Genomic DNA, 24008 nt, shown 5'->3' on the forward strand with positions numbered 1-24008 from the left:
TATTTGGGTTTTCTGGCATTTACCCTATCTGATGAAATAATGGATTCGTACATAACGCTTTGTGTCCACTGCATCTAGAAAAATAAGGATTCCAGTGTTGATAATGTTTCTTATGATTTTTATTCCAAATCTCTCTTAATTTCTTGGAAATATGACAGTCTAACGGCAGAAAAATATAGATCAAAATTGCGATCAGAAAAACAAAATTCGGACCGCAAGTAATCCCGTCTTGATTTTCGTGTCAGTCCCGTTATGTACGAATCATCATCTCTTGTCAGACGCAAATAATGCGAGCATTAGAAAATCTTGCCGTCTTGCAAACTTCGCCCTTTGATGGATATAATAGGGACTTGCAAGCTTGTCAGCACATTTCCATTCGCCGTCGAGCGCAGCGTTTCTCTTTGTGTCCGTGTCTTTGCGAGAGCCGTAATGTACAAATCCAGCGTGAGGATGCCGAGCCAAACGAGGTGACTCGCATTTGTCTGATAATTCTTCATTTTAACCAATGCTAGAATTTTTTTGGTGCTTCGTAAGGATCCGAGAGGTAAGAATTATGTTTTTCTTTTCATGTTTAAAGTGATTATTTTCAAAAGTTCGAAAGAAATAGATTCCATTTTCACGTTATTTTTCACTTACAAGTGTGGCTTTCTTTGCTACTGAACTCGTCTGTATTTTCTTCGTAATTTATAACATCGGACCTTCTCAAAATGTGTTGTTTTTTTTCTTCTTCCTGTCACATATTGAGCCTGTTAAAAAAGGCAGAGTAAAAATTATCTGTTTCTTATCCCAAAATATAATATTTACGTTGTTTTTTTTCGTCTGATTCCGTACATAACGCTGACGCCAAGCTCAAAATTCAAATGTGTATTTCCAGCGTTGTATATATTCAGTGGTACTTTAAAACCGGACATGCTGCAGGACTAAAAATATAGATTTAGCTATTTGAATGCATGCAGATTAACATAATGGGTTGCATTTCATGTTTCCCTAAACTTTTTTTTTTGCCCTTTGTGTAGCAGCTTGTGTACCCACTTTGTGAGCCATGCACATATATAAGACCTGTCTCATATTTTCAAGATGGCCACGATTTTAATATGAAAAATGGCTATTTTGCAGTTCCACTGATCACTTCGAGTAAGAAATTTAATTTGATGAACCCTCAAATATTAATACTACTTACAATAATAGTCAATGACGGCTGAAGTAACTTACTTGCAATGATCAATGAATTGATGATTATATTGGAAGACGATTTTTACACAAATATATCCGGACACATGTGGATAGTTGACTCTGACTTTGGGTTATGTCTTAAAGTAAGTATGTACATGTATATGATTTTGAAATTACCTTTTATTTTTAGGCAAAGAAATATTAACTTTGTTGAGGATGCAATGTTCTACATTATGTTCAATCTTCGTCATCGTCATCATGATTAGCAGCTACTGCCCTTGTCTGTTCGTTACAACAGTCTGATCCAGCATTACAACTGCAAAACATCGAACATGACATCTATGCTGCCACACAACCACACCTCCCAGTGCAACATGGCTGGCTGGTGGAGCATCCACACTTGATCAGCTGCAGAATGGTGACTGGTGCAGCAGACACATCAGGTGGAAGTGTGGTTGGACATAACGTCGCACCGTCCTCACCTTCTTGCCATCCATACTTGATGGGATCCAAGTTCGGAGGGTGTGACTGAGTGGCCGATTTCCATATAATGACGTGATGATGAGCGTGATGTATTGTACATGTTGACCAAAGGCATCATGCGATCGGGGAAACGACTTCAATTTCGGAGCAGAGGTAATCTTGGAGTTGGCCATCTTAGACTTCCACAACTGATATCGGTGTGTGGACATATCACCTTCGACTTTGGAACCTTAACAGGCAGCAATGAAGGTAGTTGCCTCAGATATCAACTTTTCCTCATCTGCTTCCATCTGACCAAGTAAGGTGGGATGATGTGTCCACCCATTAGTACCTTCAGCGCTGTGGCCTTTCCAATGCCAAACAAATACGACACAGTATCGCATCCGGTCAGAGCATGTACAGCAGGCAGATATTTGGCGATGCTTTTGTGTTTCAGTGCTGTTTGGCGAATGTCTACGCTCGCCCTCCCAGCACACGGACTCTCCATGCCGACATCCACAGTCATCTTTTCCTCGAGGTATAAATGAATCAACAGGACAAAGACATCTGTATTGTCGCAGACCACTTTGATGTGTGAGTCACCACTGACACCTGGCACAATTCTAACTAACTAATGGATGATGATGACATCTGCTTCTTCATGGTGTGTTTTCAGATCCTGTCTCTGGACAGTAGAATTGTTCCATACTTGTACTGGTGTAGGATCTTTTCCAGTGATCACCAGTTTGGTCTGGTTATCCACAATGTGGGTCATCAGATACTGACAGATCAAATCGATCAGTTGTACTTTGTTGTCGGCTAATTTTAGGACCACTTTTTGCGCTGGAAGTGTTGTGTGTAAGTTGAGTTGATGTTTTCGACTTGAATCATGACCTGCGCGACTGGATCTCGTCATTTGTTTCGTGCTGATTTTGATGTACCTGTCGAAAATCAGGTATACGTCAAGACACTCCAAGTGGTATTTGATGGTTCCCATGAAATTGATCACATAATCCTCAACTGTACCATTTGTGGGTCAATGTACAGTCCATAACATGGCGCATCCATCGATGATGATAGCATCTGGAACACCTTGGATTTGACTTGATTGCTCAACTTGGAGTTTCGTCTTCAGGATTGCTTTCGACTGAGCCCACATCGCACCGCTCTCATCAAACAAGGAGGCTGGGACAGGGGACAGTTCATAAGAGCGGACATCCTTGATATTAATATCCCTGTATTGTTGGAAACGTATGACTCGGGTGTAGATCAATTTGGTATCATATACTGGCCTTCCATCCAGCTTGATGCTCTTTTTGGTCGAAGTCATCAGGGTCACTTTCTTGGTTAGTGTCTTGTTGAAGCTTGTTGGCCATCCAGATTCAAATTCCGTCATCTGTTGTCATCCAATCTTGAGAGAATCATCAACATTTACCTTGTCTGTCGCATGAAACATAGTAGTAGACACCAAACTTTTGTGTGTAAGTGCATTAGAAGTGAAGATATAGCCCAAAACAGAATTTATCAAAAGTCTGTGGCGACCATTTTGTTTTTTGCCTCTAAAAAAAATTCATCAAGGGTGCGAGTCTGGCACCCGGCTGATTCTGATTCAGGATAGCTCAGAGATGATGAATCGACCAAAAAACTTCATGATGCTAAAGCACGCTTTGCCCTGAAATGGCTGTTTGGCATCTAGACTACTAGGAATTAAGGCACAAGAGGAGGCCATTCGGCCCATCATGCCTGTGCCAAACCGATACCAGATTTAATCAATCCATTCATACCCCGTCCCTTTGAGTGCAGCCTTTTTGGCTGCTACACTGGTACTCATTTTGCCGACCTCGGAGGGATGACAGGCTGAGTCAACCCCCTGGTGTTAATTCAGCAGCCAACGGGGCTTGAACTCAGGACAAGAGGATCCCAAGCCTACCACCCTAACCGCTAAGCCAACACCAGGTTAATTGTTGGCTAAGCCAACAACACTCCCAGACTCTTTGAGACAAAACTTATTTTTGATCTGAAAATAAATCTTTCACAAACCTTTTATACTCCAATTCCCTCTTGTCCTACCAAAAGTAATGGGGTTTTTTTTCCTTTTCATTCCAAGGATTGAATATGTATTGCACTTTCAATCCATGAAGGTGGCACCATCCACACCGTTGGACTTCTCTCAGGAGGAGCAGAATCTGGACTCGCTCATCGAGCTGAACAAGAACTTGGTGGAGAAGATAATGAGTAAGTAACAAAGATGAAATGAATGTTTTGGAGAATAATGAATAAGCAAAGATAAAATGTGAGATAAACAGGGAAGATATTGGGGAATAGAAAAGGCAGCTAAAAGTGCGAATGGCAATGCTTTGGTTTCTAGCCAAATTCTTTATTTTCTGACGTGCTTTTAAAACGGGCACAGAGCCAGTTAATGGTTTGAGGGCTGAAATTTAATTTGAGGATAATGAGGGGGCTAAATATATTCCGTTACTTGTATACCGAGCTGTCTGTGTCTGTTAGGCAGTGTATTGTTGCAGTGTGAGGTCAATGCTTGTTGCCCTAAAATTTGATGCAGAATGTATCGAATACTTAGCAAATATGGTGTATATATGTATAATATATATTAATACATATATATTATATATATGCATATATAATGTCCCTCGATTTACGAAAGATGCATTCCTGGAGAACGGTACATAAACCGAAAAACATACATTGAAAATGCTGGTCCTCTTATTTTAAAGGTAAGTAATAGGGGATGCATTCCTGACCCAAAGTTTTTGACCTCCCTAACGTAATATTTTCTTTCACTATAACAGAAGAAAGATACTGATTACAAGTAACACTCACAAAAACCTGAAACGAAAACACATCTCCATTCATAAATCTGACTTGATGCTAAATAAATACAAAATCCTTAAACTTTTCAGGGTCTATGTACTCACCACAAAATAGTAGAAGCTTTGTGTAAGGTTTTTGGGGGGGGGGTGGGTGTGGATGGGGGGCAGCGTTGTTTACTCGCAATCTTCGTAGGGTGATGGCAAGTGATCTTCAGCAAATGATGAGGGATCTGCAGAGGATGAGTCTTGCGAGGTTGATGTGTCCTGGGTGACCGATACAGCTCCCTTATATCAGCTTGCGACGTCTTCCATCATCCAGGAACATTTGATGCTTCGATCCATATTAGGGTCATCATCCTTGAAGATGGTCATGGGTTGTTTGATGTGGCTGAACGCCAGCCCTAACGCTCTTTATTTCCAGCGTCATAGCCTGGTGAGAAAGTTTTCACTGGGGCAGCAGTTAGGCTTGAGGAAGGCCTTTTAAGAAACATTTGAGGGATCAGCAAGATTACGAGTGATTTAAATGACAGAGCACTTCACAACGAGAGGCACAAGATGGCGAACAAAGCTAGACTGACGCTTGAAGCTGTGCGAATTGTCATATGCATGGCTGTAATGTGGCTCTCGAAAGGAGTGGAGTGCTGTTTGAAATTTCATCCATAGCGCTCTGCTGTGCTGCATGGTATTTGCATTACATTGGAGTGAAAAATATGAATGTAAATCGAAAAACATTCCATAAAAACTCAGTTTTGTTATGGTGAAAAAAAAATCATAAACTGAACGTAAATTAAAGGATATATGTATATATATACTTAAAGGTGATTTGTGTAAAAGGACAACACATTATAACTTTGCTGTTTGTCTTTAAACTGTATGACAAATCAACTACCAAAGTGAAAAAAATAGCTTTACCTTCTAAACATATAAATAACTGATCCATTTATTTTTGACTCTGCCCTATTTTATAGACTATCAGCATTATATAAACTGAGAGGGGTTGACACGACGGGGAAGATGGGAAGGGGATCGGCGAGGAGCTGTTTGGGGAAAGCGGGAGGGGTGAGGGTGCAAGATGGGAGGCAGGGTTGTCGGGGCTCGAACCCCGGTCCTTGAATCACAATGCTGTAATTAGGAGAGACACAATCATCAACAAATATAATGGCTTAATCACAGCAAAGATAATGTACCTTCAGACACAGCACAAGAAGTCAAGAACAGGTCTATAATTTCTTTTTAATCATCAATGAATCAAACAAGCAGTCAATTCAACAAACAATCCATTAAATAGCCAATCAATTAAACAAACAATCAATTAAGCAAACAATCAATGAAACAGCTAATCAAACACCTGTGCACAAGTCGAACATAATGCTGGAGCGAATATAACAAACTGCTCTGTCTATCTTCAGTCACCCCTGGTTTTATATTCTTTATTTAGCGAAGTACTCTTGAGCAAGACACATCTTGTGGTAAGTGACACATCCAACTTATTCCTGAGTGTAACACATTTCATGATTCATGGCTCAATCTGTTCTTGCACAGTGCACATCTCATGGTTTAGCTGATAAAGATGTGGGTCCGGAGAAGCACCGTATATGGGAGTCTTTCTCTAGTTTAAACAATCAACAGGGTCCCTATTGTGGAACTTTTTACAAGACATCAGCATTTAAAACAAAGCATCTTCACTTTATCTCCACGCATCTGAGAAAGAGAGATTTTTCCCTCCCTCCCTCAGGCCAGCAGAATGGGTAGCGATTTCGAAAGCACAGTCGTGCCGTGGAAATTTAGGAAATATTCTGTGCGCAGTGTTTTTACTTGGCCCATGTCTCCAAATACAATTCATGGTTATATCTTAAATCATCAGAACACTAATAGAACAAAGTTTTTAGCTAAAAGCAAGCAATAAACAACTTTTAATCAAAATAAGATATTTAAAAGTAAGTTTTAAATTAAAGAAAAGATAAAATCTCTTTCAGCCCTCACAGGGTGAGGGTGCAATTGCAAGATGATGTGTGGGACGGTACTGACGTGTAAGGTTAAACACTAATCCCACTCACATGACACAACAAATTTATTTGGAAGATTTGAAGGCCAGAAAGACAAAGACAAATGTCACAATTGCTATGGTGGAAAGTCCAATTTAGGGCAGGAAGAAAGAAGCACTCTGTATGAATACGAGTCGAGATGGGCCATGGTTGTTTTTTTCGGATTTTCTCCAGGAGTGAAACAGAAAAGGGAAGAAGATGAAGATTATTCTAATTATTATTATTATTATGATTATTATTATCATTATTCAATTAAATTCAGAATGGGATTGAAATAACTTCAATTCAAATCAAATGGAAAACCAAATGGGTACACAGTCCTGCATTGGAGTCATCAGAAGGAACCCGAACAAGCAAAAAACAAAGATGAAGTCATCAGGAGAAACCTGGATGGGATTCACATTTCAGTTGCTAACCTTCTACTCTCAAATCCATCCAGGCACAGCCAAGTGAGCCTTATTCCAATTTTTTTTTTTTAAAGAACCCAGATTCCAAATATTTAATAATTCTGGCTGCCAGACCATGTGTCTGATCAGGCAGAAATTTAAAAAAATATATTCCCCATCATTACTAGATCATAATTGTGAAGTTTCATGTCAATTGATGAAGCGGTTAAAGAGAGAATTTTAAAAATATTTTTGCTCAATCCAATATGGCTGCCAGACCATGTCACTTACCAATTATCCGTGAATAACCTGACATTCCCAAGGCTTGGAGAACATTTGTGAGAAGTTTCTCCTCGATCTGTCCAGCCGTTCTGGAGAAGATTTGGTTTTTTTTAATAGGTTTTAGGGTAAATCCAATATGGCTGCCAAACCATGTGACCTATGATGTCATTTTTGTGAACCTTTTGTTCCTTGTGGATAGGCGGTCATACATGTAAAGTTTTGTCTCGATCTGTTCAGCCATTTCAGAGAAGATTTTTTTTTTTCCCAAAACTATATGGCTGCCAAAACACGTCACCGATGATGTCATCAATTTTTTTTATGTGGACCAATTTATGCTTAGATGACACTCCAAAAATTTTCATACTGATCGGATGTAGCGTTCTGCATATGCAATTATGACATCATAATGAAGGCACCCATGACATCATGAAAAAAAAATCACTTGTTCCCCATGTGGAGTACTTACCGTGTGCCAAGTTTCAATTTTTTCCTTGGTGCGGTTTCAGAGATAGAGGTCCAAATTTTTTCCACTTTTCCAACATGGCTTCCACACCACGTGACCTATGACATCATCATTATCATTAAAACATTCTATATGAATAGTCGCTCCTATGGTAAAAATTTTGTCTCAATCCGACAAGCGGTTGCGGAGAAAAATAATAAAGTTTTGTGCGGACAAACAGACAAACGGACCCAAATGCAATGTCCTCTCCTCTGGCGAGGGTAATAAAAAACAAAGCAAACAGAGTGTGGACAAGAATTGACAGCAACAACGATAAATCCAGGAAAGGTTTACTTAACTTTGGATGCTGGTCACTCGGAGACACGGAAAAGGCTGTCAAACCCGGAAACTGGAAACCGAAAGTGTTTTGAATTGTTGTTGTAAAAAAAAACAGGAAGTAATTCTTATCAAAGAAAAAATAGTAATTAGATAGCTTCTAATGCCTATTCATATTTACTGACTTCCACAGAAAAGCCGGTGAAGCATCGGGAAATGTCTGAGCTGGATCAGAGCACATTGAGACGTCTTTGTAAGTGAAGAGAAATAGAGGTGTGATGGGAATTGTAAGAGAATGAAATATAAGGAAGATCAATGAAGGAGTTCCTTTTCTGCTTCGTCCATCTGTGTATGTCTTCTTTCAAAACTCCTTTTCTTGCTTTGCATTGTTTACCTTTTCCTTCCATTGTATTTCCCTGTTTCTTCACTTTGTTCAACTTGTTTACCTTCCCTCCCACTTTTTTGGGGGGATTTGACCCCCGGTTCATACCCCAGGGGGTGGCGACTTCACTCTGGTTATCTCCGCCACCGAAGGTGAAGGAGGTTATGTTTTCACCCCACTGTCTGTCTGTTTGTGAGCAGGATATCTCAAAAGGTTGTGCACGGATCCAGATGAAATTTGGTGGGCAGGTTGGGTATGTGACAAGGATGAACTGTTTAGATTTTGGTGAAGATCCGGATCTGGATCCGACTACTGATTCTTCACCATTGAGAGATAGGGCCAAAAATGATATATAGCTGTTGTGTCGTAAAATCAGCCAACATGTAAGTCCTTTGGCTCAATCGTTTGATGACGACTCTCATCTCATTCACTCCTCGACAGCCCGCTCTCTGTTCCACCTCGTCAGTTCCGGCTCATCATGCAGACATTAATATTCATGTAACTCCCAACACCACATATTCCTTTTTTCATGAAAATAACAACTAATAATGAAAAAAATCAAAGGACATAGTAAGCATGTAATTGTCATACATTCATCAACATTCATGTAACTCCCAATACCACATATTCCTTTTTGCGTGAAAATAACGAGCTGTTAGACTTTGATACTGTGTAGCACTAAATGTTGGTGGCAATGTCTGAGGCTCCACGAATGTTCTGCTTTTTGCTACCTTCTCACAGAAACGTTTGTACCGCAGATCATCTATACCTTCACCCTTCTTGCCATTATAGATGTAGACTAGGGCTTTCTCTCCTGCATCAATTCTATCTTTCTTTGCAGCACCCTCTTTTGTGTACAGGCCAGCAAGTTGCTTGAAATCAACATTGTTATGGACTTGTTTTAGGGCTACTGGTTTGCCGATACCAAAAACTCTTGATGCTGTGTCACATCCAAGCAATGCATGTACAAAGAGTAGTCTGGAACAGATTTTCTTTCCCAAGATCTTCTGTGTCTTCTTTATGTTCCATACCTTGCGCTTTTTGGTGTTCGCTTTTGTTTCAGGTTTCAATAATAGGTCTTTCTCAATTGCATCTCCATGGTAGCACAACGGGATTAGCTGATCTGTGTCATTACCAATAAGAACGGTGTTGACAACCTTCGCTGACTCGACTGCTGTCTTGACAATCAGAATGTCTGCATCTCCTTTGGTATGAATCATTGTGCAGCCTGCCTTCTCAAGGAAAGAACTTAGCATATTAAGAAACCTTTGTTTGTTTACTTTGTTGCCCAGAAACTCATTTTTCTTCAGCTTCAGCGAAGTCTCTCCTGTAAATATAACATTTGGTCCTTTGGAGCTGCCTGTGCGTCTGCAGTGTGTATCATCTTTGATGGCGGGCCCATCTTCATAACCATCGAACACAATGGTTGCCTTTCCATACCGCTTTGTCACAGATGTGACATACATACGACATATGCTCTCAAAGGTTTGACTTCTTGACCATGGTAGACGTTGCAAGAGTGCTCCACCATCAAGCACGTAATGTAGATCATCACCGGTAGGATCTGTCTGATCCAGTTTCACCATCTCCCAAAGGGCATCACATAGTGCCGCTTTGTTTGGCTCTCTCGGAAGCCCAACATTGTCAAATAATGCTGTGGGATGACTACAAAGCTCGTACTTCAACAAAGCTGCTGGATCTTCCTGCTCTTCACGGGTGGCGATAACACTCAGTCGCTGGAAAAGCAATGGTGGATCCACCTGAACTGGTTCTCCACCGATGACAACAGTTGTCTTGGATCTGAGTGTGACTGCTTGATTTTTCCTTTTGAAAGAGTAATCATTCACATTGTTCCCAACCATTGACTCTCATATAGTCTGGCCTACAGATCTTGCCTTGTTGACATTCACTTTGTCATGTGCAGCAACACCGCTCACAATGTTATGCAGGGATGGCTCACCACCGAATGGATCCCATTCGTTGAAGGCTTCAATTAACTTGTAGGTGTCTGCTGTGTCCCGTTGTTGTCTGGACTTGGATGTGTCTTTGTGCTGCTCACTGATGTTGTAGTTTACACCAGTGAGCTCTTGCATTGCAAAATTGACCTGGGCACAAGATGGCATCCCCAATATCCAGGTCAGCCGCTGGACCTTGGTCATACCTCTGCCTCTCGTCAACCCACCACTTGTTTTGACACTTCTCATTAGCACTTGCTCAATTACGAGATCAGTAGATAGGCCTGCCCAGAATCGATCGCTTCTCCTAACAACGTGAAAACCATTCATGAAGCTTGTGTATACATTTGGATGACTCTTGTCAAGTTGGCACATATTTTGCAGATACAGGTATGCTGATTTGGCATGCAGATTGTGTCCTGCTGCTCCAAAAAAGGTAACATATCCTGCACTGCTGCAAGATGCAACATCCAATTCCCTGTGCATTCAGCTTTTATGAATTTCTTTTGGATGGCAACCATGTCCAAGTATTGCAACCAAAGTTGGGCAGTCTAGGTCACTCATTGAGCTCCGTTCTCCTTTCAATTTATTAGCAACTCTTGAGAGAACCTCTGAAGAGGAAATGTCAACAGCGATACCCGGATCCATCATTAGGTGATCAAAAATCTTACTGGCTTCAAGAAAGTCTTGCTCTTGGTTCTTGTCTGGAATAACTTCATCCTCAACTTCTACTTCCATCTCTCCTGATAGGCCGATTGTATGCCAGTCATCAGAGGTACTTTCTGTGTCTCGTTCCGGTTGGTCAGGTTGATGTCTGGGTATGGGCAGATTATATGCATTGGCTACTAGTATTGTATTGAGGGCTGCATCAACCAAGAGATGCCCTCGCACTGCTCTGCAGATTGCTTTTCCACTTAGCATGTGCTTTACAGCGTTTCCGGCATATACGACTTCAAAGACTTTTGTAGACCACTTCCTGCCATAAGGTAACCAATAGAGCCCAGAAAACTCATTTCCATGCGTAAACCTCCAAGTCTCAAGACAATAGATTTCAGGTAACTGTCAGTTGGCTCTGATTCTCTAATCATTAAGGCTTTCCACCAAAGTGGCTGGTCAAATGTAATCACTGGGGTGACATTGCAGGTATTGGCTTGTTCACACACATATGTAAGTGTGGAGAAGATACAAGACATGTCAGTTATCATCATGATAGCATCATGGGCAGGAACTGCACAGATGACTTGCCAGGATAGTCACCCTGATGAACAGCCTGCATCATACCTGACCATGCTGGCCTCTTAAGACGAAGGACAAATGCCACTTCCCACAGAAGATTGATGTGATACATTGGACCGTGCACTTCCATTGCCTGCAGTTCTTTGTATGCCAATGGATTACGTCCTGTGTGCTGAGATTTGAAAGTTTTGATGTTGATACTTCCCACTTTTATGATGTCATCCGTTGTCACTGATACTCTAGGTACAGGTTTACTAAGCAGCTTTCCTGGTGTGAAAGTGGAAATAATCCCCATTCCATGGAATGTTCCAAAGCCATCAAGAGTTCTTATATTGTGATCAACATTGTCACCAACATGCTGAATGAATTCTCCAGATACAGGCTCAGGCAACTGTGCCCCTTGTGTAAGAGCGGCACTTTTCTCGAACTTCCACACTTCAGAATAGGAACAACTGAAGCCGTGTTTAGGAAGAGTATCTACGATGAACCGTGATGAAAACTGATGATGCATTTCAGTTGCTAGTCCAAATTGCAATGGGGCTAGAATGACTCTTGGCCTTGTTGCTTGCATTATAGCTTGTCCAATTGATGCTACCTTCAGATCAGTGTTTTTGCCAATGAACAAACCTTGCAACAACATCAGTAGTGACTGTCGAATGAACTGCACAGCTGCTTCTGTTGATGACATCTGTTCTCTGGTTGGATATACATCATTAGAAGAGTCAACTGCCTTTATGTCACTCTTGATAAGCTTGGCAACTGTGTTTATCATTCGTATTTTCTCAATATTGGGGTCCTCTTTCTTCTGTTCCTTGTAAAAGTCATGGAGAATATTTTCTGCTGTTCGTCTAAAAGTTACAACATTTGGCTTCCCATTCAGCTCGGTTATTATGATATTGTCACCAAAATGTTCCATGAGTTTACTCTTCATATGTGTAAAGCCATAAGCTGCAACCTCTGAACCCAAAAGACCTGTCTTCATTTTCTCAATCAAGTCTGTTATTGTAATCTGTTCATCATCATTTTCCTCCAGGTACTTTGCAACCAACAGGAATGCTTCATATCTTTCTGCTTCTTTGGGTCTGCCAACCTTTGTTTCTTTGCAACATTACTTAGTCCAGAGGAATGTTGCTGTGAATCCTGCTTCCCAGTCCTGAAGTTGACATTACAGCTTTGATGGTAAACTGCATCGGCTGCGATTAGGTCATGAGCATATGCAATTCTGCCTGAAACTAACGTCGACCATTCATCTTTCCTTTGTGCACATGAATGTAAGACAATATTTTGGAGTGATGTGGTTCTTACAGGATCGACATCCATGCCATCACGCCTTTTCTCATTGTAAGTTGCTGGTTCACCGCAAAACAAACAGCGCTTGTCCAAACTGAACGTTGGCGTTTCTGAACGAAGGATACACGGTGAGGGCTGATCTTGTTCAGTGACTTTTTCCTGTGTCTTTGCAATCGTTTGTGGATGAGTGAAAACCCGTCGGCATTCTATGTGTACTCGCTGACCTTTATGAGTTCTTGTACTACTACCTTGCTGCTCACTGGCCCTGTTGATACTCTTGCTCCCCTTTTCTCGTAGGATTGCAGTATCCTGACAATGTTCGAAACTCTTCTCGCCGAAAACACACTTAGCTATAGCTATCTGTAATTCATGAAATAACAGAGCAGAAACAATACAAGTTAGGGTTTGGGTTACGGTTCAATCGAATACAGTACTTCGATGCAAAATTATAGTGAAAATCTGAATTTTTCAATTATGACAGAAGCGAGTTTGCATAATATGCAAATTATATTCAACAATATTAATTTGCAAATGTGCCTATCATGTTCACTGACCTTCAAAACATGGGTTTGGACACTTGATTTGCTTCAATTTGGGTACTGAGATGCAAAGTTATAACGAAAATATGAATTATTATGCAAATTAGACTACTTTCCCATGCTAGGATTTTTTAGGACTTTTAGTATGGTGATTAGGGGGTCTTACTGAAATGCACTGCAGTGGAAACAATTCTTTTGCAATTAGTGGTGGGTTACCCCCTCAAATTTGCGACATTGACTGGACTATCCCCGACGCTTGTCTGTGTATCGTTTAGACTTCTCTTGTTTCTGTTGAACACAGCGTTTCACATCCTCGAGTCTTGCGGCAGGTACACTGATTTGACGATCCTCAATGGGCAACTTGGTGTGCAATGTATGTCCATGTAGAAGTTCAGCAGGGGTCTGATGAGTTGTTGCAAGTCTTGTAGCTCGATATGTTTGCAAGAAGTTGGGTACGAATGATTTCCAGGGCTTCCCTTCGAGATTTGCAGGATGTAAACAGTCCTTAAACACTCTGTTGAATCGTTCTATCTCCAAGTTGGCTTGTGGGTAAGAGATATTTATAACTACGGCAGTGTTTGATGTTTCTTTCCTGTAGGAATGTTTCAAACTCAGTTGAAACAAACTGAAATCCATTGTCAGAGATAAGTTCCCGCGGATTTCCTTCACGACTGAGTTCTGTAGTCAGGAACTTGATAACTGTAGCAGATGTTACTTGTGACGTAAAAGCTACTTCTGGCTATTTGTTGAAGTAATCAATTAAGGTAATGGCATAGTGACAGTCCATTTGGCCGTTATCAAGTGGTCCCACTGTATCGATGGCAAGCTTTTCCCAAGCAGCATTAGGGAGCGGAACTGGTTGCAAAGGTGGAACCCGAGTGACAGCTGTTTTTTCATGCATTTGGCAAGAAATGCACGACTTGATGGCAACTTTCACGTGGGAGTCCATCCCTGGCTACTAGTTGAGGTCACGCAGCTTTTGTTTAGTCCTTACAATACCTTGATGCATATCATGGGCAAGCTCGATTAACTTGGGTTGAAGTTCTGTCAGCACGATCACACGGTGAGTGCCCCAAATCAAGTTATCCTCCTGTACGGCCCATTCATTCCGAATGCGAAAGTAGGGAAGTACATTTGGGTCAATGCCCTTCACATTGCAAGGCCATCCTCTGGAGACATATCCTCGCACCTTTTGTAGAATAGGGCATGTATTGCAATAGGCAATAGGGCATTTCCATGAATTGTTCCACAGGTACAGCAGTGCAGTCACTGGACACTAAAGCCACCATTTCTACATCCAGTTCGTGGTAAGGCTCTGCCATGGGGAGTGGTAACCGCGATAAACAGTCTGCAGTCACATATTGATGGCCAGATTTGTACACAATTTCATAGTTAAACGACAGTAAGTGTGCAGACCAATGTGCAATTCTCACTCCAGCTCGAGCAAGACCTTTCGAAGACAGTAGTGTGGTCAGTAGACTGTGATCTGTATGCACGATAAATTTCCGACCTCACAGGTAAGTACGCCATTTCTCAATTTCCCAGACGCAGGTGAGTGTTTCCTTCTCTACTGTAGAGTACTTTTGTTCACATTCTGTGAGCGTTCATGAGGCAAATGCTACTGTTTCCTCTGTGGAGTCCTCATGAAGTTGAGTGAGCTCCGCTCCGAGTCCATCATCAGACGCATCTGTGGTCACAATGGTGGTCAGAGTAGGGTCAAACAAAACAAGTGCAAGGCTGTTAGCAATCAATTTTTTTACCCTTTCAAATTGAGTGTGCGCAGCCTCGGTCCAGGAGAAGTCAGTATCCTTGCGCAGTAAGGCATGAAGTGGCTCCATGACTGTCGCATAATTTGGAATGAATTTGGAGTACCAAGAAGTCAAACCCAGAAAAGAACGCAGAGCAGATTTATCCTTTGGGGGTGGTGCTTGTGTTGCTGCCACCACATGTTTGGTGTTTGGGCTCATGCCCTTTTCTGAGATCATGTGACCCAGAAAAGGAAGTTCAGCCTTCCTGAAATGACATTTGTCATACTGCAGTTTTAAGCCTGCTTGATCAATACGATTCAAAACAGCTTGAAGATGTTCCTCATGTTTCTCAGGAGAGGAAGCATCCACAATTATGTCATCTTGGTAACACTGGATGTCCTCCTGGCCAGCTAAGATCTGTGACATCATTTTCACTGGAATGCACTGGGAGGAGAAGTAAGACCATTAGGAACACGGCAAAAATGGAAAAGTCTCTTGTGTGTTATGAAAGCTGTAAGGTCTCTGCTTTCCTCATGCAAAGGCACTTGATGATATGTACTCTGAAGATCGAGAGTAGAAAACATTCTCGCTCCCTGAAGTTCTGCGAATACCTCCACAATATGTAGGAGTGGATGACTTTATTACGATCGCCTTATTAGGTTCACAAATAACCACCCACAGTCGTATCGCACCTGTTTTCTTATGCGTAACGACAATAGGTGAAACCCATTCGGAAGAGTCAATTCTCTCAATGATACCCACTTTTTCAAGCGTTTTCACTTCTTGCGAGACAGCATCACGGACAGCAAAAGGTAAACGGTGAAGCTTCTGCTGGATTAGCACCACATCAGGCCTTATCTTCACTCTGTGTACAAATCCTTTTGCCTATCCTCGAGTTCCAGAAACGATAGGATTACATGTCTGCCAAGCCAATGTTTGACGCACATAGGTACTTAGGCCGAGGTCACATTTGCCACGGCGGCCATGGGGTCTCCAAAATCTACGGCCACTCGCAATTATACGGCGGCCGCAGTATTTCCACGGTCACACAATGTAGCAGTCACATATGCTTTTATTTTTCGGGGAGCCGCACGGTGTATTTAGGCCCAAGTCACATTTGCCATGGCGGCCGTGGAGTCTCCAAAATCTACAGCCATTAGCAATTATACGGCGGCCGCAGTATTTCCACGGTCACACAATGTAGCAGTCACATATGTTTTTATTTTTCGAGGAGCTGCACGGCGTATTTATAAATTGTGGAGACTGAAAACGTGGGGATGCCGTACGGTCTTTGATTTGATGCCGCACGGTGACCCGAGGGCGTTCCTGCGGCGACCATAGAATTTTCAAGGCAGACGCAAGGTGCCCGCAAGGCGACCACAAGGCGGCTGCAGGGGGGCCCTAAGGCGAACGTGCGGCCAGATGGACGGTAAGGTATGGGTTAATTTTTTTTTTTTACCATTTCTTTTGTTTCGGCTTGTCGAATTGCTACGGCGAACGTAGAAATGAAAAAAAGTTATAACTCCGCATTATAAATCCACGGCGACCTTACGGCCTGTAAAATATAGCCGAACGACGTAGGGCCACCCTGAGGCCACCGCAGAAACTCTGCAGCCGCCACACGTTTCTGTCAATTCAGAGGGTGTACGGCCGCCGTATCCTCGCCATAGAGCAAATGTGACTTGGGCCTTAGCACTGATGCAGGAGTAACACATCCATTAATAATATTCAGTCCAAGAGCAGTGAAGAGGTCCATGCCAAGTATAGGTGTTCCAGAAGGCACAATTAAAAAATCAGCAGGCACAAAAATATGGTTGTGTCGCACCTGTACTTGAAGACAACTACAGAGATTGGTTTTTTTTTTAAGTAAGTCACCAGGTGTAATTTGGGTTCTGTAAGAAGTGCATTCTTGAAATGCTCCAGGTAGGTAGATTCTGGAAGTATGGAAACGACTGAACCTGTGTCCACCAGCAATTTAGCTGAGCATGCCTGTCCATCAGATGTGCAAAGATTCACATCACAAATGGGTTCCCTCTAATTTGTTCAGAGGTTTGTGTGTTTATGCTTAAAACAGTCACATCTGGCACAGTCACTTCCTACACTTGGTATTTGTGGTCTTTACTGCTACATACTTTAGCAAAATGTCCACTTTTACTACACTGCCAGCAATTTACATCTTTTACAGGACATCTGGGTAGTTGGCGAAGTGCATTGCAGATCCACAATGATCACAAGTACTCTCTTGGCGTACCTGTCGAGCTTGTGAAAATTTTGTGTTTGCAGGTTCATGTGATGTGTCCCTGTGGATGGGGTCGTGTCTGTATTGCCCCACGCTGATACGTGCTGGTATTGTATTTACATCCCGAAAGGACATCGACGTGCCACATGTAATCGCTTTTGCTTCCGCCACGGCTGATTCGATTTGGCCCGCCATTATGAGGGCTTTCTGCAGTGTAAGCTCCGGTTCCAAAAGCAACCGTTCACATATATGAGCTGTAAGGGGTTTTTTCCACGAGCTGATCTCGTATCATTTCATCAGAGAGGTCACGAAACTCGCAATTAGCCGCAATCTCACATTAAGCGGAAACTAACTGAGCACTCGGTTCACCCGGCCTCTGTGCTCGTTGACGAAACTTATATCGTTTGAAAACAACGTTCATCTTTGGCATGAAAAGGCTGTTAATGCACCGACAGCAGCAGAGTACGTGTCCCCATCAACTGGGAGGGTAACGAATAAACGCTGCCCTTCAGTTCCGAGGCAGTGTAGAAGCAATGCGCGCTTCCTCGCATCAGAAAGTGCGTCATCATTTACTGCCAGCATGAAGTTCTCGAATATGCGCATCCATGAGGTAAAAGGTATTGAAGGCTCACCCGGACTTGGTAAGAATGCAGCAGGTGGTGTAAGAGCAAGGTGAGCCATCCTCGTCGCCAATATGTTGTGTCGGAAAATCAGCCAACATGTAAGTCCTTTGGCTCAATCATTTAATGATGGCTCTCACCTCCTTCACTCCTCGACAGCCTGCTGACGTTACTCTCGGTTCCGCCTCGTCAGTTCCGGCTCATCACGCATACATTAATATTCATGTCACTCCTAATACCACAATAGCACGATATCTCAAAAAGTTGTGGATGGATTCGGACGAAACTTGGTGGACAGGTTGGGTGTATGACTACGATGAATTGATTCAATTTTGATGAAGATCTAGATCTGGATACAAGAATTATTTGATTTCTAAAGTGATTCTTCACCATTGAGAGATAGGGCCGAAAGCAATATGTAACATGATATTTCAAAAATGTATTGGGCCTGATATGTTCTTGTGGATCAGGCATTTAATGACAGAAAAATCTAACCTGCTCGAAACACATGGACCATACTATTCTTATAACAATCGAGCTATGGATCCCCCTACCCCTTCCACGGTTCAATATTATATTATCATGTTCTTGTAATATCCACTTACCACAGCAAAAATGTGTTGGAATCAATTTTGGGATTTTTGTGCAGTAAATAATAACAAATTATTGAAGTAATAAACACCAGTACATTATTACAACTTACAAGTGACGACAGTAAAAGTTGCGAATTAGTGAATATGTGAAATTGGTTTTCATAAGCTTGTTCCCTTGTTTGAAAGTCTACTAGTGGGTTAACAATGGCACCAAGGAAGCAACTTTCAACAGAACAACAAGAAACTGTTAGGGTAGGGGGATTCTGCAAGAAGAAGGGCACACTATGAAGAGAATAGCATAAAAGTTGAATATCTCCGACAATGGTGTGAGGTACAATTTGCAGAGCCTTAAATAAACTGGCTTGGTCAAGAACACTCTTAAGTACCTCCCAAAAGCAAGACAAGCACTAACATGTACTCAGCCTACATGATAAAAGCACATCAAGTCCAGCAGTTGACAAATGATATGAGTACACCTGAATATTAACATCTCATCCAACACTGTGGGCAGAGGCTGATTGCAGCAGGTCTCCATGGAAGATATGCAGCAAATAAACCACTGCTGAGACCACAGAATAAGGTGAAAATATTGAAATTAGCAAGTCCAACACTGGATGACTGAACAATGGAATCATGTACTGTGATCTGATGAATCAAAGTTTGAACTTTTTGGGTCTAAGATCTGGATTACGTTACAACATAAAATGTTTGCCACCGACTATTAACCAGTAGGCTCTTGACTGTCTGGAGTTGTGTCTCAGCTCTCGGTGTAGAAAAAGTTGTTTAAATCAATAGGTTGCATACAAACGAAGTACAAGCAGATACTGCAGCACCATGCGGTTCCTAATGGAAATTGTTTCATCTGAAGAGGACTCATTTTCCAACAAGATAATTATCCAAAACACACTTTCAATAGAGTAAAACATTATTTGAAGAACAAGATTACAGCTGGTGTGCTCCATGTGTTAGAATGGCCACCTCAGAATTTGGACATGAGCCCCATCAAGGCCATATGGGATTACCTGGAAAAATAATTACCTGGAAGAACAAGAATAACCAAACTAACCTCACAGAACTGTGGAATGTACAGGGTGTTCCAAAAAGACCCGGACAACTTTGTTGATATATTTAGAACCACGAATGATACAACGATACCCTTTGGTTTATATGATACAGAAACTCATAAAGTTTTGTGCACACCATCAATACACTTCAATGTGAGCTCCGTTTGTCATGCGCAGGACATTAAGGTAGTACACAAGTTCTTTCCATGTTCGGCTTAACAGGTTTGCGCCCACCAATGCACATGCAGCTGTGATCCGAGAATGAAGATCCTGCAGGTTTGCCACCTTGGTGTTGTGGACATCTTTGACAAACCCCCACAGAAAAAAAAAATCAAAGGGGGATTATGTCTGGTGATCGTTGGGGCCAGGCGGTTGGTCCGTCTCGGCCAATCCAGTGACCTGGAAATTTTTCATTCAGGATGGCTCGAAGGACTAAGGCCCAATGAGGGAGAGCGTCGTCCTGTTGAAAAATGATATTGGGTTGCAGGTCGTCAATATGTGGGAAGGCGAATCCTTCCAACATGTTCATGTAAATTGTTGAGGTCACTGTATCCTCAAAAAAGAAAAACAGATCCACCAAGTGGTCATGGAGAAGGCAACACCACACATTTACCTTTGGACTGTCGCGTATATGTTCAATGACCACATGGGGGTTCTCATAGCCCCAGATCCTCACATTGCGCAGGATGACCTTCCCCGATATAGGAAAGCAAGCTTCATCTGTGAACACAACCTTTTCTAGGTAATCTTCATCATCTTGCATAGTCTATGCGACTGAGCATTTCCAAGGCAAATGCCTTGCGTTTGGGTCCATCATTTGGTTTGAGCTCCTGCAGAATCCACCTCATTGGCATAAAGCTGTCTTTTATGCAAAATACTGTGTACAGTGGTGGTTGGTAGTCCCAGCTCTCTGGATGCTTGGCGGATTGATTTTCTGGGATTTTGTTGAAATGATTCCCACACTCATTCAACGTTTGCTGCACTTGTGCTTGGTCAACCGGTACTTTTCTGTTTCTGACAACTTCCAGTCTCTTTAAACCCCTTGGACCACTCTCTGACACTAGTCCACGATGGTGGCTTCCTTCCACACCTTGTACAGAAATTACGCTGAACTTGCTTGTCGGAACTCGTCAGGATGAACCATTTGCTGCACTGAGCTTTCTCTTGTGGAGTCGCCATTTTCTTTTACATTAAAACCAGCAGATCAGGTCAGGTATGGGAGCATGCGCCGGAGCAGCGCATCGCTGCGTCCACTTTCCGCTGTTACTCCAGGGGCCTCCGTCTGGCCATCCCCCAGGCAGATGCCTGGCCCATCCCCATCTCCTTGAGGTGCTGATCAACCTGCTGCAACCACGAGGCACGTCGTCGGCCCATTGGCCTCCTCCACTCACAAGGCTCCCTTGCTGAGAGAATCAGGTGAGCAGTATCAGCATCAGGAAAACGAGCCACATGTCCATACAGCTGCAACTAACGCTCACGGCCTATGCACGTAACATCTCATTTGAGCCTCTCAGCAACCGCTCGTTGGACACAAAGTCCGACCAGCGATAGCCAAGGATTCTCCGAAGAGACCTGGTACCAAAGGAATTGTCTCCATCTCAGATCCCTGGTCAGAGTCCAAGTCTCACATCCGTAGAGCAAGACGAGAAGCACCAAGGGCCTGAAGACTCGGGCTTTCGTCCTGCACAGGTACCGACAGCACCACACCCCACGATCGAGTGAATCCATGACTCCTCAGGCCCGACCCAGACGTCTGTTGACCTATGGCTCACAGCCAGCAGAGACATTAATATCACTGCCAAGGTAAGTGAATCTCTCCGTGACCTCAACATCCTCACCACAAACAGGTACAGACAGGATAGCAGCATCCAAGATGTCATTGAAACCCTGGATCTTGGTTTTGACCCAAGAAACCCATAATCCCAGTGGCTCCGACTCCTCATTCAGCACCTCGAGGGCCCCCAAAAGAATATCTAGAGTCTCCGCAAAGATGACTGCATCTGTAAAATCAAGGTCACAGATCTTGACATTCCCAAACGATGCACCGCAGCTTGATCTCTCCGACATCCTTCCCAGTATCCAGTCCATACAAGTGCTGAAAAGTGTGGGGGCCAGTACACACCCCTGACAAACTCCAGGAACAACGGGAAATAAGTCAGAGATGGTATCACCACGTCTCACAGCACTCTCAGTACCAGAGTATAGTTCAGACATCAGATCGATCAGTTTTGGTGACACCCCACGGAAACCAATAATCCTCCAGAGGGCATCCCAATTCACTGAATGAAACGCTTTACAGAGATCTACATAGGCTGCAAGCAGCCCCTGCCGAAACTCTCATCTGCGTTCGGTGAGGACCCGAAGAGCAAGGACACGGTCAATCGTTGACCTCTTTGGTGTAAAGCCTGACTGCTCTTGACACTGGTGCTCAAGCAGATGGTGGTGAACCCTATCAATAATTATCCGACCAAAGAACTTGCCCGGCACTGAGAGCAGGGTCATCCCTCGGTTCTTGTTGCAATCTCGGCAATCACTCTTACCTTTCCAGAGAGGGACAACAAGGCCCCTCTTCCAGTCAGTTTGGATGATGCCTGTGTTCCAGGCAGAGCACAGAATGGCATGCAACGACACGAGTACAGCATTTCCAACAGCCTTGAGAAGTTCAGCATGGATGCCACAGATCCCAGGAGCTTCACCCCATTTCAACTGGTTCACCACAGCTTATGTTTCCACAAACGAAGGTGGACCACAGTTGATTGGATGGTCAGCAATAGGGATTGTAACACCCCGACATCCAACTCGACAGCTGGTGGATCAGCCTGGTACAGCCGCTCAAAGTAACCGGCCCAGCCAGCCTTCACTTCTGACTCCTCTGTTAAAAGCCCACCCCCCTCTGTTTTAACTGCAGTACACCGAGGGACGGGCTTGGAGGAACGCAATTCGTGAATTCCCCTGTAAGCAGGACAAAAATCACTTGACCATAGGTGATGTTCTACCCCCTCCCAGATTCCTCACACCTAGGCCTCCTTGTCCACCCTTAGTGCACGTACAGTCTTATGCCTCAGCTCCCTGAACAGCTCAGCTCTGCCATTCAGCCTGGCCCTGTGACTCTGGTCAATCGTATCCAGTGTCCCTTGAGAGACAAAATTCTTCTTTGCCCTGCGTTGAGTTCTAAGACATTGACTGGCATCATCAAGGACGGTGGTTTTGAAGGCACTCCACAACTCTTCAGGATCCCCCAAAGCACCCAGACCCCCCAAATCTCCACTCAGCCTGTTTGCAAACTCCTCAGCTACCCTCTCATCCTTGAGCTTGCCAACATCCAGCCTAGGCTGGGATGGTTCCATTCTCCTGGATTTGAGCTGCAACTTTAGAGTTGCTACAACAAGCCTGTGGTCAGTGTTGAGGAACTTCGCTTTCCGGTAGACCCTGCAGTTCTGGATCGTCCTCCAGCGACCATCAATGAGCACATGGTCAATCTCCTTTGCCACACCGCCAGCGTTGGAATACTAAGCCTGGCAATGAGCTTGTGGGCGCTGAAACCATGATCCAGCCACCCTAAGTCCATGACTTCTTGCAAAGTCAAGGAACTTAGTGCTATTCTGGTTCACAGTTCCAGACCCATGGGGACCAACACTTGTCTCATAACCATCCCTATCAGTTCCAGTCGATGCATTGAAATTCCCTAAGACTAGAAGAGTATCTCACCTGGGGCACTGATTAACCACAGACTTGAGCGTGGCACAGAATACCTCCTTCAAGGTGAGATTACTCGCTTCAGTTGGAGCATATACAGAGACCAGGGAAATGACTCCCAAGGAGTGACGAATCCTTAGTCTCATAATACGCTCGTTGACCGGTATTACCTCAATTATCATTGGAGTCAGATTATTGGACACAGCTATAGCAACTCCTTCGGCATGATAACTGTCAGAACGACCAGACCAATAGTAGGTGTAACCACCCGCCATGATCTCGCTGCAATCCAGTCTCCGAACCTCAGGGAGTGCTGCAATACCGATGTCCAGATGCTTGAGCTCAGATGATAACAGAGACAGACAATCATCCTCTCTTAGGGATAGAACATTCCAGGCACCCACCCGAAGGCACGGTCTCAGGTTAACCCAAGGAGACCGCCATCTGGTGGATGACGCCTCAGCACCACCCCGACACACACTACTGCAATCTGACCCGGGAAGGTTACCCTGTCGTTCCCCTCCTATCATCAAAAATTGGGGGTCCCAAAGGCTTTGCTCCAATCCCGTCATCCGGTGAGCTGCCCTTCGAAGGGAAGCTGCACAGGAGGTACTCCCACGGAGTGGGTTTTCAGATATATATATATATATATATATATATATATATATATATATATATATATATATATA

General features: G+C 43.2%; 1 protein-coding gene and 1 long non-coding RNA gene across 13 annotated transcripts in view; one reads left to right on the forward strand and one right to left on the reverse strand.

The window, feature by feature from the left end:
• The window catches only part of LOC147033582 (E3 ubiquitin-protein ligase Midline-1-like), a 126221-nt gene that overhangs the window by 55765 nt on the left and 46448 nt on the right, over positions 1 to 24008 (forward strand). For 11 of the 12 annotated variants that reach the window (XM_085856836.1, XM_085856806.1, XM_085856796.1 and 8 more), the window contains 2 exons: positions 3743 to 3870; positions 8151 to 8210. In XM_085856836.1, the coding sequence (XP_085712962.1) occupies positions 3743 to 3870; positions 8151 to 8210 (188 nt within the window). The remainder of the gene's footprint in view (positions 1 to 3742; positions 3871 to 8150; positions 8211 to 24008) is intronic. The other variant, XM_085856743.1, reaches the window with a different exon arrangement.
• On the reverse strand, positions 5547 to 18139 carry LOC147033583 (uncharacterized). The gene is made up of 3 exons (XR_015051693.1): positions 17979 to 18139; positions 7646 to 7740; positions 5547 to 6679 (listed from the first exon to the last, which is right to left on the reverse strand). It is a non-coding gene; the product is annotated as an uncharacterized LOC147033583 (long non-coding RNA).

The sequence above is a fragment of the Eptatretus burgeri genome, chromosome 2, assembly GCF_056783735.1.
Source record: "Eptatretus burgeri isolate ZD-2024b chromosome 2, Ebu_testis_v1, whole genome shotgun sequence".
NCBI classification, from domain to species: Eukaryota; Metazoa; Chordata; class Myxini; order Myxiniformes; family Myxinidae; genus Eptatretus; species Eptatretus burgeri.